This window comes from Lutjanus erythropterus, chromosome 20 (genome assembly GCF_056507025.1).
Source record: "Lutjanus erythropterus isolate fLutEry1 chromosome 20, fLutEry1.hap2, whole genome shotgun sequence".
Taxonomy (NCBI): domain Eukaryota; kingdom Metazoa; phylum Chordata; class Actinopteri; order Lutjaniformes; family Lutjanidae; genus Lutjanus; species Lutjanus erythropterus.
Window position 1 is genome coordinate 21227057 of NC_139336.1, and position 16242 is coordinate 21243298.

General features: G+C 39.8%; 1 protein-coding gene across 2 annotated transcripts in view; it reads right to left on the reverse strand.

The window, feature by feature from the left end:
* The window catches only part of ap3b1a (adaptor related protein complex 3 subunit beta 1a), a 76130-nt gene that overhangs the window by 16207 nt on the left and 43681 nt on the right, over window positions 1-16242 (reverse strand). For both annotated transcript variants that reach the window (XM_084745429.1, XM_084745428.1), the window contains exons 23-25: window positions 6820-7048; window positions 2616-2700; window positions 685-782 (exon numbers count right to left, since the gene is read on the reverse strand). In XM_084745429.1, coding sequence (XP_084601555.1) covers window positions 685-782; window positions 2616-2700; window positions 6820-7048 — 412 coding nt within the window. The remainder of the gene's footprint in view (window positions 1-684; window positions 783-2615; window positions 2701-6819; window positions 7049-16242) is intronic.

Genomic DNA, 16242 nt, shown 5'->3' on the forward strand with positions numbered 1-16242 from the left:
ATATAAATAATGGCAATTAGTCAGACAAGGTTACGTGCATCAAAGACTTTGAATTAGTAGAACAATCCAAGTTTCTAATGTGATAATGAGACCCAATCACTCAAGATAGTAGACCTTGTGAGGAGCAGCAGTTTCACATAGGAACTACTTTCTACCAAACTATGCCTGTCAACTGTATAACTGTTCAGAAGGAAGTGTGTATCTACTCATGGACAAGAGGCTTGTGCTTGTGACGGCGTGGGATGTAAACATTAATGGTGTCCTCCTCGGCTGAGGTGCAAACCTCTCGAGCATGAGCAGATGCATGCTTCCTTCTGCACAGTGACACTGCGGGCATATTTTGGAAGAAAGAAAATAGTTCCATCACGAAACTGCTCACAACATGGTGTGTGGATTATTTTGAGCAATCAGGTCACGATTTCTGCAAAGAGAAGTTGCTGTTGAATTTTTCAAATGTATTTTTTGCCCCTTTGAGCACCACATGCAGAATGGCATCTCGTCCCATTATATCGGAGAGAAGGCAGGCATCTCTACGGCCCATATCTCCAAAACTCTGCAACTCACACCAAAACAATCTAGATGGATAAACAGCACTGCAGGTACGAAGACACGTATTTTGGTCTTTGTTAAATTTATCGTAACTGTATTTTTGATTATGTAAAGACTGATATAAATCTAACTCACCTTGCTCCTTGCAGAAGTCCTGTTCTGTCATGGAAGCAGGCATTAATAGCTCTCCCACAGCAGGCTGGATGGACACACTAAACTGGTCCTCCTTGGTGCTAAAGGAGGAAAATAACAGTAAGTGAAGAGTCACTTGTTTACAGGATATCTAACATGAAGAGTTAAGCAGGAATCTTATACATTAGGACTTGTTGCAAGCCTAAAATAAACCTCATTCTCGTCTGCTCTTTAATTCAAATTCATCTTAATCTGAATGACGGTGATGTTCTCGTATAGTGTGTGTGTTTTGTGCACATTTCTGCTTTGTTTGTGTGTATTAAATGTTTCTCCTCTGATTGCCTTGCAAATCACGCTCCGTGAATGGCATTTTGGGCCAGATTGATTCCCCCATCCTGAACAGATTTTCTGATAAGGTTATTGATCGCCTGAGCAGCGGTGCCAATGGCATTCAGCAGGTTGATTTGGGCCCGCGCTGATTACTGGAGGAATAATTGTTATCCCAGTGAACCCGGATCAATTGCGGCTGATGTCTCACCCGGGAGTGCTGGCACAGAGCGGGTAGGAAAAGGAGAATTAACAAAGAACAAATGAGAGGGGAAAAAAGTAGGAGAAGATGCAAATGAATGAAAGAGAAAGAGACATTTGAGGGAGATGTGATGAGAGCAACAGCAGAACTAGAATTATCACCTCGTGGATGTATGTCTCTGCAAACCAGTTTACAGCTCCAGTTTACACTCATGTCTGTATAAAGTACGTAGTGAAGACTGAGGAGTACAGAGGAATGATAGAGAGCTGAACATTATGATGTCACAGTGAAGATGACCTTTGGGATGTCATCATTTTATCTTGTTAAACATTTGTGTGTAATTTTGTCATAATTAGCCTTTGATTTCTAGAATTATGCCCTAAAATATATTTTGTGAGGTAACAGTGACCTTGACTTTTGACAACCAAAATCTAACCAGTTCATCTAAGGGTCCAAGAGGACATTTGTACTGCGTTTTGAGGATTCCTTCCAGGCATGCTTAAGATACTGTGTTCATGAAAATAGGACGGACATGAGGTCACAGCGACTGGACTTGTACCACATGTAAAAAAAAATCCTTCAAAGAATTCTTGAGACATTGCACTTATGAGAATGGGTCAGATGGACTTTGATGACCAAATAATCATTGAGTCCAAGTGGACATTTATCCCACATTTAAAAAAATCAGTGTTCCTGAGATATTGCCTTCACATAAATGGGACAAATTTTTAGGTTGCAGGGACCTTTGACCTCTCATCTCCAAAATCTAATCAGTTAATTCTTGAGTCCAAGTGGACATTTATAGCACATTCAAACAAAATATGTGTTCTTGAGATATTATGTTCATAAGATAGGGACGGATGGACTTTAAGTCACAATGACTTACAGTTAATCCCTGACTCAAAGTGAACATTTGTACCACATTTGACATAATCACCTCCAGGTGTCCCTGAGATACTGTGTTCATAAAAATGGGACGTGCGTGAGGTCACAGTTTCACCACCAAAACCTAATCGGTTCAGCCTGGAGTCCAAGTGGACATTTGTATCACATTTAAAGACAATACATCAAAGTCTTCTTGACATATCGTCTTCACAAGATGGGATGGATGGACTTTAGGTCACAATGACTTTGGCCTTCAATGACCAAAATGTTATACGTTTATTCTCGAGTCTAAGTGGACTTTTGTATAAAGTGTGGAGAAATTCTGTCAAAGTGCTCTCAGGATGTTGCGTTCATGAGAATGGGACGGCCTGATGGTAAACCTCAAAACATAATGCCTCCAGCCACGGCTGTTGCCAGCATGGATGCATGAAAAGGAAGCAAAAGAGACATACCACTGAACGTCTGAGAGAGGAAAAAAAATAAGCATGTCTTGATATGAGTGAATGTCAGCTTGTCTTACCACAACTGGAAGTTGGCTGCTTGTGTCGAGTCGCTGAAGTCAATACCCATGGAAACCGTCACCGAGGCCTCTGGCTCCAGCCGCTCTGAGAACGGGAGGAAAGACAAGAGGAGAAAAGGAAGAGTGAGTGACAAGGGCACAGTGTGCTGCGTGGGGAAGGATGGAGCAAAGGGAGGGAGGAGGAGGGGGGGGCAGCAGCAGAGTGGAACAGACAGGCATCCACACCACTTGTGTTTTCTACTTCACAAAGCAAGGCCACCGTGTGTGAGAAATCTATCCTTCAATCTCATTCCCCACACCTCTAGCCTCAGGGAGAAAAAAAACACATGAAGGACTAGCATATTTCCAAAACAACAGGCTTGTCAAAGAGAGCATCAGCATCAAGAGAGACGGGGTGAGGGGAGACAGACAGAGCAGACGAAATGCGAGGCAGACAGAGAGTTAAGCAAAGCCAAAAAATGCTGAAGAGAGAGTCTGGACAGCTGAGGGAGAGGAGGAGGAGGAGGGAGGTTAAGGATGAGAAGAACACAGACAGACAGAAACATCTTCCACGCCTCCCCAGTTGGCCTGTGTTTCTCTCTCCGTGGAGCAGGGCTATTTTACTGTATAACTCTTTCCACGGGCAGAGAAGAGGAGAGACTCCAGAGGAAACCCTCTGAAAACAGAGCCATCATGGACTCACTTCCACTCCAGCCTTCACAGCTTCTCTAATGGGCATTTTCTGGTTTTATCTTTAGGTTGTTCTTTTTACAAGCTCTGTCTCTCTTCTGTGTTAAGTTTGAAGTTGCATATTTGAGAGTAACAATATTTCAAAAAGGGGTGGAACAAGGGGCTATGGACTTCTATCTAAACTGTAGTAGTAGCACACAGAATATCTGTCTTTTGGTGTTTAATATTTGTTCTAAAATAGAGAAATTGTGAAAAGTAAGTTGATGATTGCCAACCTTGCTTTTGATTTTTAATTTAGTATTGAAATTGTGACATCCCCAGTGGTAATATGTGTAAGAACAAGTCTTGTACAGATCCAAGATCTTCTCATCTAACTCACAGCAAGAAAGAAAAAAGGTGAAATTTCCACTTTGTAGGGCTGGCATTTGCTTTTGAGTAAGAAATTGAGCTCCTCTATGGCATTTATTACTTTGTTACTTGAATTTTAACCAATTCAAATAACAAAGCAACAAACATGAAAAGAAATGGAAGTACTGGAACTAGAGCTGCATCATTAATTGCAAAATGATCAAAATCACAATATGGCCAAGTGCAACATCCAAATTGCAGAACTAGAACTAAATCACAACTTTCTGAAAAAGGAAAAGATGCCCCAAAATTTCACATCATCGTGATTTTATTTTATTTTATTTTTTTCAGTCAAGATTGAAACTGTTATGCATCGATTGTTCCCACTAATTGTATCAAAATCACAATTTCAAATAATCGTATTATAACTTTTTCACCACATTGTGCAGCCGGAACTGTAACATTAAATCTTTTTTGCCATGCTATACATTTCCACTGATAAAATCTGTTTAAAAATATATGTAACAAAGCTATTTGGTGTTTTATTTTCTTATTTTGGGGAATTAAGTATTAAAGGCAGAGGACAGGTCACTAACTAGTTGTTACTAATGAGTTAACAAGAAAGATGTTAGCTGATTTACAGACATGTCGATGGACATAAACGGTAAGCAAATCACAAATACTATTTCATTTTAAACTCTTAAATTATAGGTTTAAACAACCATTCATGTTGAGATGAGCAGCAACAGACAGCAATGGCAATTTTTCTTATTTAAAACAAACCCTGTCAAGTATTTTCCCTTAACGAACACACAAACACCATTACATAAAGCTTTGTCTGTATTCATCCTCTGCAACTTATCCAAACCAACTGCAGCCACCCGCTCACAGTGGCCAGGCTCAATCGATCCAAATTACCCACTGTTTGGCTGCTTGAGTTCCTTCAATGCCCAATCAATCCCCTGCAATTGACAGTTTTAACGTGCTCCACCACACACCAGTTGTGTGTGTGTGTGTGTGTGTGTGTATGTAAGTCTGTGTGTGCATGAGAAAGAAAATCTTGAGGGAGCACCGTTCTCAGTCTCATATTATACTGAGTGTAGCGATCACACAACACTGTGACAAGAAATATGGAGATAGTGGGTGTTTGTTTGTCCTGATCGATGCTAATGAACAGGGATTAGCTGAAGTAATATTGGCTGTTTTCAGGTGGGGGGAATGGGGCAAGGCTATTTGCTGAGCTGACAGCCAACAGGCTTAAAGGTTTCTGATAGCATAATGTTCATATAATATCTGTCTGAGAAAACAATCATAGTACAGACAGAGCCACAGAAATTCCAGAAAGTCGTCAAGAATGACAACAAACGTTGTACCGATTGTAACAGGCTGCGTTCAGGCTGGAGTTTGATCCACTTGTCACCGAACATGTGTGAGGACTGGCAGCAAGTTTAATAATCACTGGCCACTAGTATTATAATATAAAGAGAAAACAAGATTATGCAGAAGCTCAAATGCCACATACAGCACATTTTTAAAGCTTCAGTACCCATTTTTTACATACACAGTGTAAAACCATCTGCCTCTCTGCTGCATCAAACATAAATGTGCATTTAGTTGGCTTGAAGCAGAACGTCAAGGTTGTCAACCGTTGTAACTAACTAGCAAACTAATGTCCAGGGCTGAGATGATATCTCCAAGTAGTAAATAACATACTTTTGGAAGACAACTTCTACATTAAGCTGTTCCTGCTCATTAAGCTAAGTGCCATAAGAAAATAATAAATAAAATAAGATGTTAGGCCAAAAGTAATAGAGCCACTGGATGCATGTTTAAACCCACTAGGAATTTAGACTTTGAGTTTTGATCCTTTCAGTAGCACACTGAGTTAGTAATGTGAAGTCAGTCGCAATTAGTTTGTTTCCATAAAAAAGAGGAAATATATGTCTGAAAGTGTGAGCACAGTCATTTAATGTTGAGCATGTGAAGTAAAACAGATCATTTGTTAAGATAATATTACTGTGATTGTGATGCTAACTTCTGTTAGCATTATAACAGGAATTCATATTATGTGTTAGCATCCAGCTAATGGAGTAAGCCCTAATTATTACTTCTCAACTAGTTCTGTCTAACTCAGAGGTAAGAAAGACAATAAAACTATTATTAATATTACAAACATTGTTGGATGACCAGAGGAGAAATACAGAGTGAAATAAAGTTAAATTAATATGATTTACAAAGGGGAAATACTGTTGAAGACTGATAATAATTGTGGAACGAGGCAGTGTGAACTCTTTGAAGGATAAAGCTGGCAGTATTCTATATGCTAATGTCAACAAATTCTATTAAGAGATGCTTTTGTAACTCATTGGTCAAGTCTTTCCAACTTCTCAATCCCGCCTATGGCTCTCAGGCTACAAGCCGATTGGTTCCTACCACTGACATATATAAAGATGGACGACATGACAGCCCCCCAAATGTGAAGGCAAAGCATCTCAATTGCCCCCTGGTGGCTGGCTGCAGTTTAGGTCACAAATTCCACCCATGTTAGCAGATGGGACACGGGCCAAACTAAAATATCCAAGTACATGCCGAATAAATTTTCCCAAAGACGGTTTCTGTCATTTTTGGCAGTTCTTTTCATGCTGATGTTTCTTCAAGTGTTCATTTTTCTGCTAAGTTTGGATATAATCAGTTAGTTAATGCTATAAAAAGAGTGTTTCACAGCTGGGTCTTGTTTGCGATTGAGTCTGCCGTAGTATACCCTGGTGGACGGACTCCCAAAATTTTTCATGTCAAGGACCCTCGAGATAGATACAAATCAAACCATGGAACCCCAAGTTGAGATGCTTATGTCTTTAGGAGTTCCCTGAGTAATTTCTTTATTTTGAGGTTTGAAGAAAATAAAGTCTTCATAATTTAATTAAAATCAATCAAAACAATGCCAATCATCCCTATTTCTTTTCTTGTTGTTCCAATTTTCAAAAACTGTGATGTGTGTAATAGTTAAAATATTTTCTTTGTCCTCTTGCTGGGGACCCCTGACAATACACTCAAGGAAGCCTGATGGTGCTGAGACCCCAGTTTGAAAACAACAGCACTATTATATATAAGCAAAATTAAACTACCAACTTTGTGATAAAAGATTTTGTTCGTTTTGTTCACCTCTACGCGTGGCTCTCATACTCACCGACGGTGTTAAAGCAGTGGATGTTGAGGCTCGCTGGGCTTCGATCTCCTATATGAATCTCCTCCAGGCTGTGGTCTGAGCTGTTGGTCAGTATGACCTGTACAGCCACCATACTGGGCTGGTACAAACAGGGCTGCCTGGGGAAATGGTATTTGGCTGACAGACCTTTTCCTGTCATATGGTGAAGCAGCTCGTAGGTTTTCACAGGGCTGAAAGATGGAGTGGTGACCTGCAGGGATATATGAAAAGACAGCGATGAACCTCAACAACCACTGATTCTGGCTGTTGTTTTGCACAAAAGTTTTGTGCAAACAAACAATGCTGAAAAATAAATCAAACTTCTTGATTATCAGAGAAATAAACTGCAGTATGGGCTGGATTGAACTGTGAACAACTAAGCACTGCTGGAAACAAAAGCCTGAGAACAGAAGCAGAGAAGGAAGATGAGAAAAACAGTGCACGCCCAGAAGCATAAAGCGCTCCACATCAACACGATATCCAGGGACGCCTTGTACATTACAGCGCAAATGCATCCACACAAGAGGACAGATTAATTCAAGAATCTCCAGTCTTTCCATCACCTATATTCATGCAATTCAGCATGTCCAATCAGCAGGCAGAATGCAACACTTCTTTGGGGCCGAGGGTTGGCTGATAAACTCCCCGCCAACCCTCCCTTCATTAACTCTGTAGGGTAAAGAGGAGCCCATTTAAGAAATGTCCTCAATCAGCCCAGTTAGGTGGAAATGGGCAGGATGCTCCCTCAAACCGAGCTGAATAAAAACAACCTCTAATGAATAGAAACACAAGTGCCTGCATGGGCCAAACCTGCCATTCGCAGGCCTTTAGAAAGGGGCTTTTACCTTTTCAGAGGCAGGAAATTGCATTACGGTGGAGAGATATGGAAAAGAAAAGAGGGTGGAGGTAGTGGCTGCAATGTTAATTTTGTCAACGAAAAATTGTGCCAATAAGAATTTGTTGACATCCTTTTATTCCGTGACTGAACTGTGATGACAACATGAATGAAAAAAATACTGACAAAAAAAAATTGCAACAGAAACTCTGCTTATTATCAGAACTCAATGTCATATCGGGCAAGTAAATCTCTTGCCCTGTAAAAAAGTATTAAACAATTAAAGTAATCAAGTAATCATTTAAGTTGTGAAAATGTTCATGCAAAAATGGCTGAAAATGCTGTTTTCATTCGTTCAAATATGGAGATTTTCTGCTCTTCTCTGTTTATTAACATGTCAAACTATTATCTAAACTATTAACTTTGGGTTTTAGACAGACAAAACAAGACATTTAAAGTCATCACCTTGTACTTTTTTCACTGTTTTCTGTTTTTTTCCCCTAATTTCTCTAAATTCAACAGTACAATTAACTTTAGTCTTTGTGGTAATTTGATAACCGTTAATAATACAATTTGTACAGGGGCAAATAAAACTTGATTTTGGACAAGTAGATTTCTTACCCACTTGACTCACTGGGAAAGTAAAAAAAAACAAAAAAACATTAACATTAAACCCTGATTATGATCTGATGTGTACAGATGAGAAAAAATAGTTGGATCACAGCAATCATCCATCTCATCCAAGATGATCCACACACCTTGCTGTGAGCAGTTTCATGTAAGAACTACTTTCTTTCTGTCATTTTCTGGTATTTAAGTGAGAGTTGAAGACATCATGTCAGAAGAGACATCATGAAACGGCATTATTCTATACATCATAGCATAATATATATTTAACACAAGAGCTTGTAACTTGGATGAACATTGTTCATGCTTGTGGCATGTCGTATTTCACTTGATGGTGGCAACTGTCAGCTTCCAACAGAAAGAGAAGGTAGGTCGGCCCACACAATGCAACACAACGCACTAAACATACGGCACTGTCAAATGTGAGAAAATTCACAGAAGGTGGATAAACTTCAGACACACCTCTGCTGTATTTATATCAAGATAAAGTCATAAAAAAAATCACAAAACTTTCTTTAGTCTTCAATAAGAGCCAGAGGTCTGTCTGTCTTGAGTGACAGCACTAATTATTATAATTACACCTTTTAAAACACTTAGCACCTTTAAGTATTCACACACTGATGGAGGAAACACTCAGATGGGTGTCATTCTGGAGCTCAAAGACTGAAAAATTGCTGTTTACCAACTTAAAGTGATAAAAACTGACAAATGTAACTCTAAAAGAAGTCATGAGAATGACAAAGAGGAGGGCAAAATTAGTAAGACTTATTATGTAGCTTTATATAAAAAACAACAACCAGTGCTATAAAAACAGACGTAGCAAATAACAGAGTTAAATGATTAAGCCAACTAATTAAGCTAATTGAATATGACTAATAATATGATATGAAGAAACACAGTGGAAACAGGCAGCCATGATGCTTCAGCTCACAGAGTCGAGCGGTGTCAGTGTGCATTGTTTTGTTGAAGCTGGACGAAGTGGCAGCAGCGTGTTCTGACTCGGGTGAGAAATGTTCGAGACATCCTCCGACTTGTCATGTGGCGTGCGAGGATGAAGAATCGGTTTGACATATAAGAGAAGCCGTGGAGATGAGCCTCAGTGTGTTCACTTCAGAGACTATCACTGTACTGAAGCAGCAAGACATGAGCAGGTTAAACGCTTAAATTATTCAAAAGATTATATATATTTACTTATAATGTACCTACATACAATACAGTACAATGAACATCTCTGAGTTGTGAAAAAACATCAATATCTGACATTTTTATGGACCAAACCTTAAATTATTTTAGAAAATGTCAGATTAAGTGGTAATTAAAATATCATCCAGCCAAAGCTTGATACAGCTTATTCTGAAACAGGCTTTAAAAGTTTTATGCTGTGTAATGCACTCTACAAATAAACTTGCCTTGCCTTGTTTATCGCACTATGCCATAAAGCTCCTTGCCAAAATCTGTGGACACCAAAAAAATCGATTGAGAGGCTAAAGATAACATAAATGAGCCAAACCACCGCATTTGGGTGACATATTGCGAAGAGGATAGGCTCTGTAGTTTATTTGGAGTTGATCCCAGATACGTTGTCCTGCTGCCATAAATCCTCACTGGCACACCAAAAATGTATTAAGGGCAATTTAGTATTGTACATTCTTAAAGTTGGATGGATTTAAAAAGCAACCATTGACGTCAAAGTAGTAGAAGCCAACATATCCAACATATTTTCGTCCCTAGTATGAGCCAAGTCTTCCTTGGCTGTCAAATGCCCTCATCTATGATACTCAACACTCCTTCTTTAACACAGGTTTCTCTCAATTATTTGAACTCTCAAGTCTAAGACTTTAAAAAGCTCCTTAGACACAGGTCACATGATGCTGGTGGTTATCAACTCGGACGGACAATCCAAATTTTTTCTGATCACATGAAAGGAGTGGTGTTTGCTAACTGAGAATGATGCTAGACTCATGATTCAATAAGAAAAAAATGCATTAGGAGATGGAAAGACCATCCATGACTATATGAGCAGACAAACAGCCAGGATGATATACATTAGGTGCTTGGAGTTCATGGTTTAATCTGAAACTGGTGTGAATAAAATTTTTGTAGGAATCAATAAGCAGAATTGGAATAAACATTCCTTGATGATTCTTTTGGAATCTGTTTTTATTTGGAATCTGTTCTCCATGCCCAATCCTACTGATATGTTATCTCCGACATAAACTGCTCCAGAGCAGTAAGTAGGTGAGCAGTGTAAGTTACTCCGATAAGCAGTGAACCACCATTGTAACCCTACAAACCCAGGGTTAATCCTGAAGTTACTTCATGAACCCCATATTCTGCTTCGTAGTACAGGCCTCAGCTCACAACTGTTACTTTCCATTTTCCCCTTTCCTTTTGTGACACAACAGAATAATATCTGTTCCTTTATGTCAATAAAGAGAACAACTGTATTTGTGACCTGTTTTCTGAGGTGAATGGGGGTGAATAGACTTGGGGCTGAGTTTGAGCATCTTATTAAAACATTTCAAAACAACAGCCTGCCCGAGTCAAATAAACTGTCCGAGCACACCACCATCTTTCAGTCCCCTTGACAGAGTTGCAGCTTCTCTTACAGCCAGACTGCCGGCGCGCCCGTAAAGGAGGTCAAACAAACATTTGTCGCTGTGCTGTAACGCCGCTGCGCCCTCACAAGCGCCCGTCACGCCACCGCCAGCCTGCAAATTTATTGGGCCACTTTTGGATGTGTCAGAGCAGTCGGTGTCGATAAAGCCAGCCATAATGTTTGCCACCCCATCACAGCGGAGATTTACCTCCCTGACAGACACATCCTGCTTCAAGGTCCTGTCTGTCGCTTCGCCCCGATCCGGCGGGAGGGACGGACTGAGATAGGACAGGGCTTCAAACTGCTTATTATCACCAATTTGACACAGTGGACAGTTAAAGCCTGACACAAGAGCCCACACAAGCCCCTTCGCTCTCACATCCATTGTTGTCCTGTTGAGCCCATAACACCTCAAGTGTAAATAAGAGAAGAAGAGGGATGTAACCTTGACTTCTCTGTCAGTCTCCCTTTTTTTTCTATTCTTTGGTGTTGGCTCGCGTTCTCTGCTCTGGACAGGAAGGAGGGAGGTGACAATGAGGGAGGAAGTTGATTGAGAGGCTCTATTATGCATCAACTTAAAGGAAGCTCCTGTGATGGATGACACAGACACCAGTCACCTTCAGAGCCCGGACGCCACGCTCCCAGCATCCTCTCTGGCAAATGACCTGAAAATCCCGCTGACATATTCAAAAGGGCTAACCGGAGCTGGGTAGCCTTGTGCCGTGCGCATAAGACGGCCAATTTAAAAGAAAGTGGCGTGTTGGGTGTGCGGGGGGGTGTGCAGAGATGTATGGGCATATATTGAAAATCCATTTCTGTTTTTCAGACGCCGTCTGTCTCCAGCAGCAGGGACAGGATTTCATTATGCTCTACAAGAGTTGTGAGGATTAAGGTGAGGGACATGTGTTTGACTTTAGCGCCTAATTGTTCCCCTCAGTCAGGAGATGACAATTAATTGAGGGGTGTCACAAAGACCTTGACTGCAAATTGAATTAAATAAATGTTACTACAGCCATCTAAAACTACTTTAATGTAACAAGAAGTCTCTCTGGCACATATAGACAGAGGTTAGTTAATTTATGCCAATTTGTCAGTAAATTGGATATTCTGAAATGATTAATTTTGAAATTTTCCATTAAAGAACATTAGCAATAATAGAGGAGTGTTATTCAGAAAGTATTGTCCTTCATCTAGCTCTGCAAGTATTGTTAACAAACTGGCAACAGTTTCTTTGTGTTAGCATGATATTGCAAAGAACAAGGGGTACAACTACTAATTATTGTCATTTTTGATCAATCGGCTGATTATTTTCTTGATTAATCATATAATCCTTTGGTCTATAGAATGTTAGAAAATGGTAAATAATTCCAATCACACAGTCCATAATATTCAACTAACTATAATAGAAGGTAAAAAATACTGAAAATATTCACATATAAGAACCTGCAACCAATTAATTTTTGGCATTTTTGCATAAAAAATTACCTAAAAATCTAAATTGTGACAGAAAAACTGAGAAAGACTAGAGATAGAGATAAGAGATAATCTACATTTAATTCATAAATCTGAGGTTAATCATCTAGTTGATTAATCAACCAAGCTCTGAACAAAATTAAATGCAGGTAGGAATTCTACCAATGTGCAACTACTGATTATTTTCATCATTGATCAATCTGCTGATTATTTCCTTGATTAATCAATTAATTGTTTTGTCTGAAAAACTTTGGAAAGTTGCAATGGCCATTATTCGCTGTTTTCTTAAGTCCAAAACCCATTTCACTCATTATAAAAGAAGTCAAACAAGTCAACATTTAAGAAGTTAACCATCTTTTCTTGCATTTTTGCTTGAAAATGACTGAAAAACTCTGCTGATGAAGTTTCAGTCAGTAGGAATAGTGAATAAGAAGACAAAGAAATCCAGCAAAGAGATTTTAGCTCTAAAAAGAATTAAATGCACGCAGGAATTAAAGCATGCGATTTAAATACTCAATACAAACCTACAAATGTGTGCTTTTCCAAGACATGTAAATTAAGAGGATCAAATAAAATATATTAGCACATGAATTACAAGAGATTCCTTGTTACTTTCATAGATCAATATTAATGTGCAGTATTTAACTTCACTGGTAAATGATCAAAGTACATTATGCATACAATAACACGCAACAGAACATGGAAGAAACCAGTGTTTACTAGTATTTCCATTTTCTATAGAAAACAGGTTGAAATAATCTCACTTGACTGCTTGCTTTATTGTATTTATTTCAAGAAAAAATACTTTTAGAACTCAATAACTAATTGATAATTACTTTAATAAAGGATCTGGACACTCCCTCCATCACTGGAAGACAGGAGCTGCATAACGCCACAGCAATTAGTTCATGCAGGCATGAACATGTCATCATATTCATGTACACAGATTTCAAAATAAAAGGTTAAGACTCTAAGTCGCTTGTTCACAGTAATTAATTTGCTAAATGGTTTGTTGAGACAAGTGCAAGTCTGTTGCAGCTAAGAATGAAAACACACCTACGATAATTAAGATTTAAGGACCACCTTCATAACTGCTGTCACCTCAGAGACGGACAAACAGGACTGACTGGACAGATCCTACAGACTGACTTCTTAACTGGAAGCACTAGTGCTACCAACTTTTTCAGCTGTTGTTTTTTTTTTCTGTTTGTTTGTTTTTGGTACAACATGATATTAATCTATGGTCTTGCTTTACACTTACATTAAACTAATAAGAGTCATTATTATTATTATTATTTCTGCTTCCTCGTTAAATTACATTTAATTGACAGAATGTAGGCCACAGACACACTACACACATCAAAAGCAAAGTGTACAATAGTTTAATTTACTAAAAATGTCAAAATATACAATTAAAAAATTTATTATAGACTAATTTTTTTTTTTTGTGTGGGAGATGCTGAAAGTAAAGCCCTGCTGCTGAAATCTCTTGAAATATTTTTTCATCCAGACGTATTGATTAAAGTCATGAATCTATGTTGAAGATAACGAGCGACCCAAGTTATAGCTGGTTCACAGGACGTTAGACAGTACGGGCTGACATTATTCACTGAAGTTAATGTTAAGCTAACATTAAGTTAACCACTGCGTAGCGTTACCAGAATGAATAAATTTAAAAATCAAATTAGCTGATATGTCATTAGGTACAACCAACACTGTTGAGAGAGAGAGTTAACTCTGCAACCTTTACTCTCAAAAGAGCCATTTTTGTCTTTCTGGAGCCGCAGCTATTAAAATCTCCTGAATATTTTCCTGAAAGAGTTTAATTTTTTGGAATGGGGATCTTCAGCTAGCCCAGAGAAACCTAAAACTAGCCATTGGCAAAATTCACAGGAAAAGGTGTAGACTATAATGCACATTTTAGCTGATGAAATATTAAGACTTTTGTTCTATGTATGATCTAAGTATCGCTTTAGGCCACTGAAAAGGGGCAAAAGAGCTGTATGTGGCTCTGAAGCTGCAGGTTGCCAACCCCTGCCCTAACCTTTTCTCTACATGGCTCTGCGTACAATGTAGTCACCAACTATCGTTTAAACTAATGAACACGTACATCTTAAACTGTAGCTGGACCTGCTGCACACACAATAATAACCTGCTCACTCTACATTATCCCTTATATAACACATGAAAGCAACATGCTTTGCCCATAGACAGATCAACAACTAATTAAATTGGCTTTAATTACTGTTTTTAGATTTATTGAAATAACGGCATCTTTACAGTCAACATGTCTGCTTTAGGTATCACTTCATTCAGTACATTTTTCTGTAATACTGGAGTTAGTTCCTTCACTCAGTTTTTGACAAACTCCCTTTTAAAATCTTGTTGCCTGGGTGCTCCCATAGGTCAGTTGGTAGAGCATTCCCCCCATGTACTGAGGCTGTTGATCCTCTGCAGTGGTCGCTGGTTCGATTCCCGCCTGTGACCCATTTGCTGCATGTCATTCCCCCTCTCTCTACCCCCTTTCCTGTCATACCTTCAGCTGAATTTCATTTTTTCCTGTTATGTAACAGGGACATCATTCATTTTCCCTCACACATTGCTTATTTAAAAAAAAAGCAATTATAAAACGGAAATTATCTTGCAACCCCCGAGTTGAGAGCCATTGGCATATACAACAATTGTGTTCACAGTTGAAGCCCTGAAGCTTTTCTGTATAAAATAACATACCTATACCCAAGTATACACACACAAAGACAAAAAACTGCCCTACCATAGTTACTAATCCAAACTAATAAGAAAATAAATACTGCAACAGCTGCATTAAAACACAAACATTTCCCAAACTCTCCACTTGCAGCGTAGGCCACTGCAGTGACTGGCTCTTTCTGCGTGGGCATTTATTCCTATTTAAGAGGCAATCTCCGCAGTTTGAGTGGCAGCAGGAGGTTTGGAGGGCAGGGGCTGCTATATTCGTGGTGCTCAGGGTCCTTCTGCTGATTCATAATTAGACGTGAACCCAGAGCGCCCACTACGGGGAGGTCAGAGGGGTGAGGAGGGAGACGGGGGAGGAGGAGGGGGTGAGCTGGCGCCCGCCTGATGGACACCAAATGAACAAATTATGATGGCCCCCTCTGGGCGTGATGGGGTCAAACGCCCTGCGCCCCGCCGCTGACAGTTCAATTTCCCCCCAATGCAGCCCCATTCGCTGACTGCTAATTATGAATGAAAAGTTATCAGCCTCAGCCACCCCGCCGCACACACGGACAGCGGTCGGAAGAGGTTTGGGGTGGGAGGGGAGGAGGGGGGGGATTTAAGAGGCATTTGTGAGAGATCCTAATGTCAAAATGTTATTAGAGAGAGCGGTAGCATGCAGAAAGTGGGGAGAGGAGGAGGAGACAGAAGAGGAGGTGGGTCAAAGACAGTGACCAGGGTTAATCTAAATGCCTTTGATAACCATGCAGTAATTCTCTAAAAGGGCCCGAGCGCTCAGCTGAGACAGACTCGCTGCCTCTGTGGGCAGATTGCTGAGAAATAGAAATGACACTGGGGCCAGTGTGCGAGTGTGTGTGTGCGTGAGCTGATATGTAAGCGTGTGCATGCACAGGGAGGGGTGTGTGTGAATAAAGGTGAGGTTATTTACCCTTGTCTATGAATCCCGATGCCCATCATGTATTTATGCATAGAATTGACTCTAAATCAGATGTTGATGTGCAAAAAGTTCCCTGTTCTAATCTGCATTTCTATTCTCTATTACTGCGTGGCCTTCACCTGAGAAGGAGAGACTGACTAACAAGACTCGCGCTGCATAAACGCTGTCCTGAGAGCAGCTGTCAATCACGCTGACTGACAGGCGGGCAGGACTGATGGG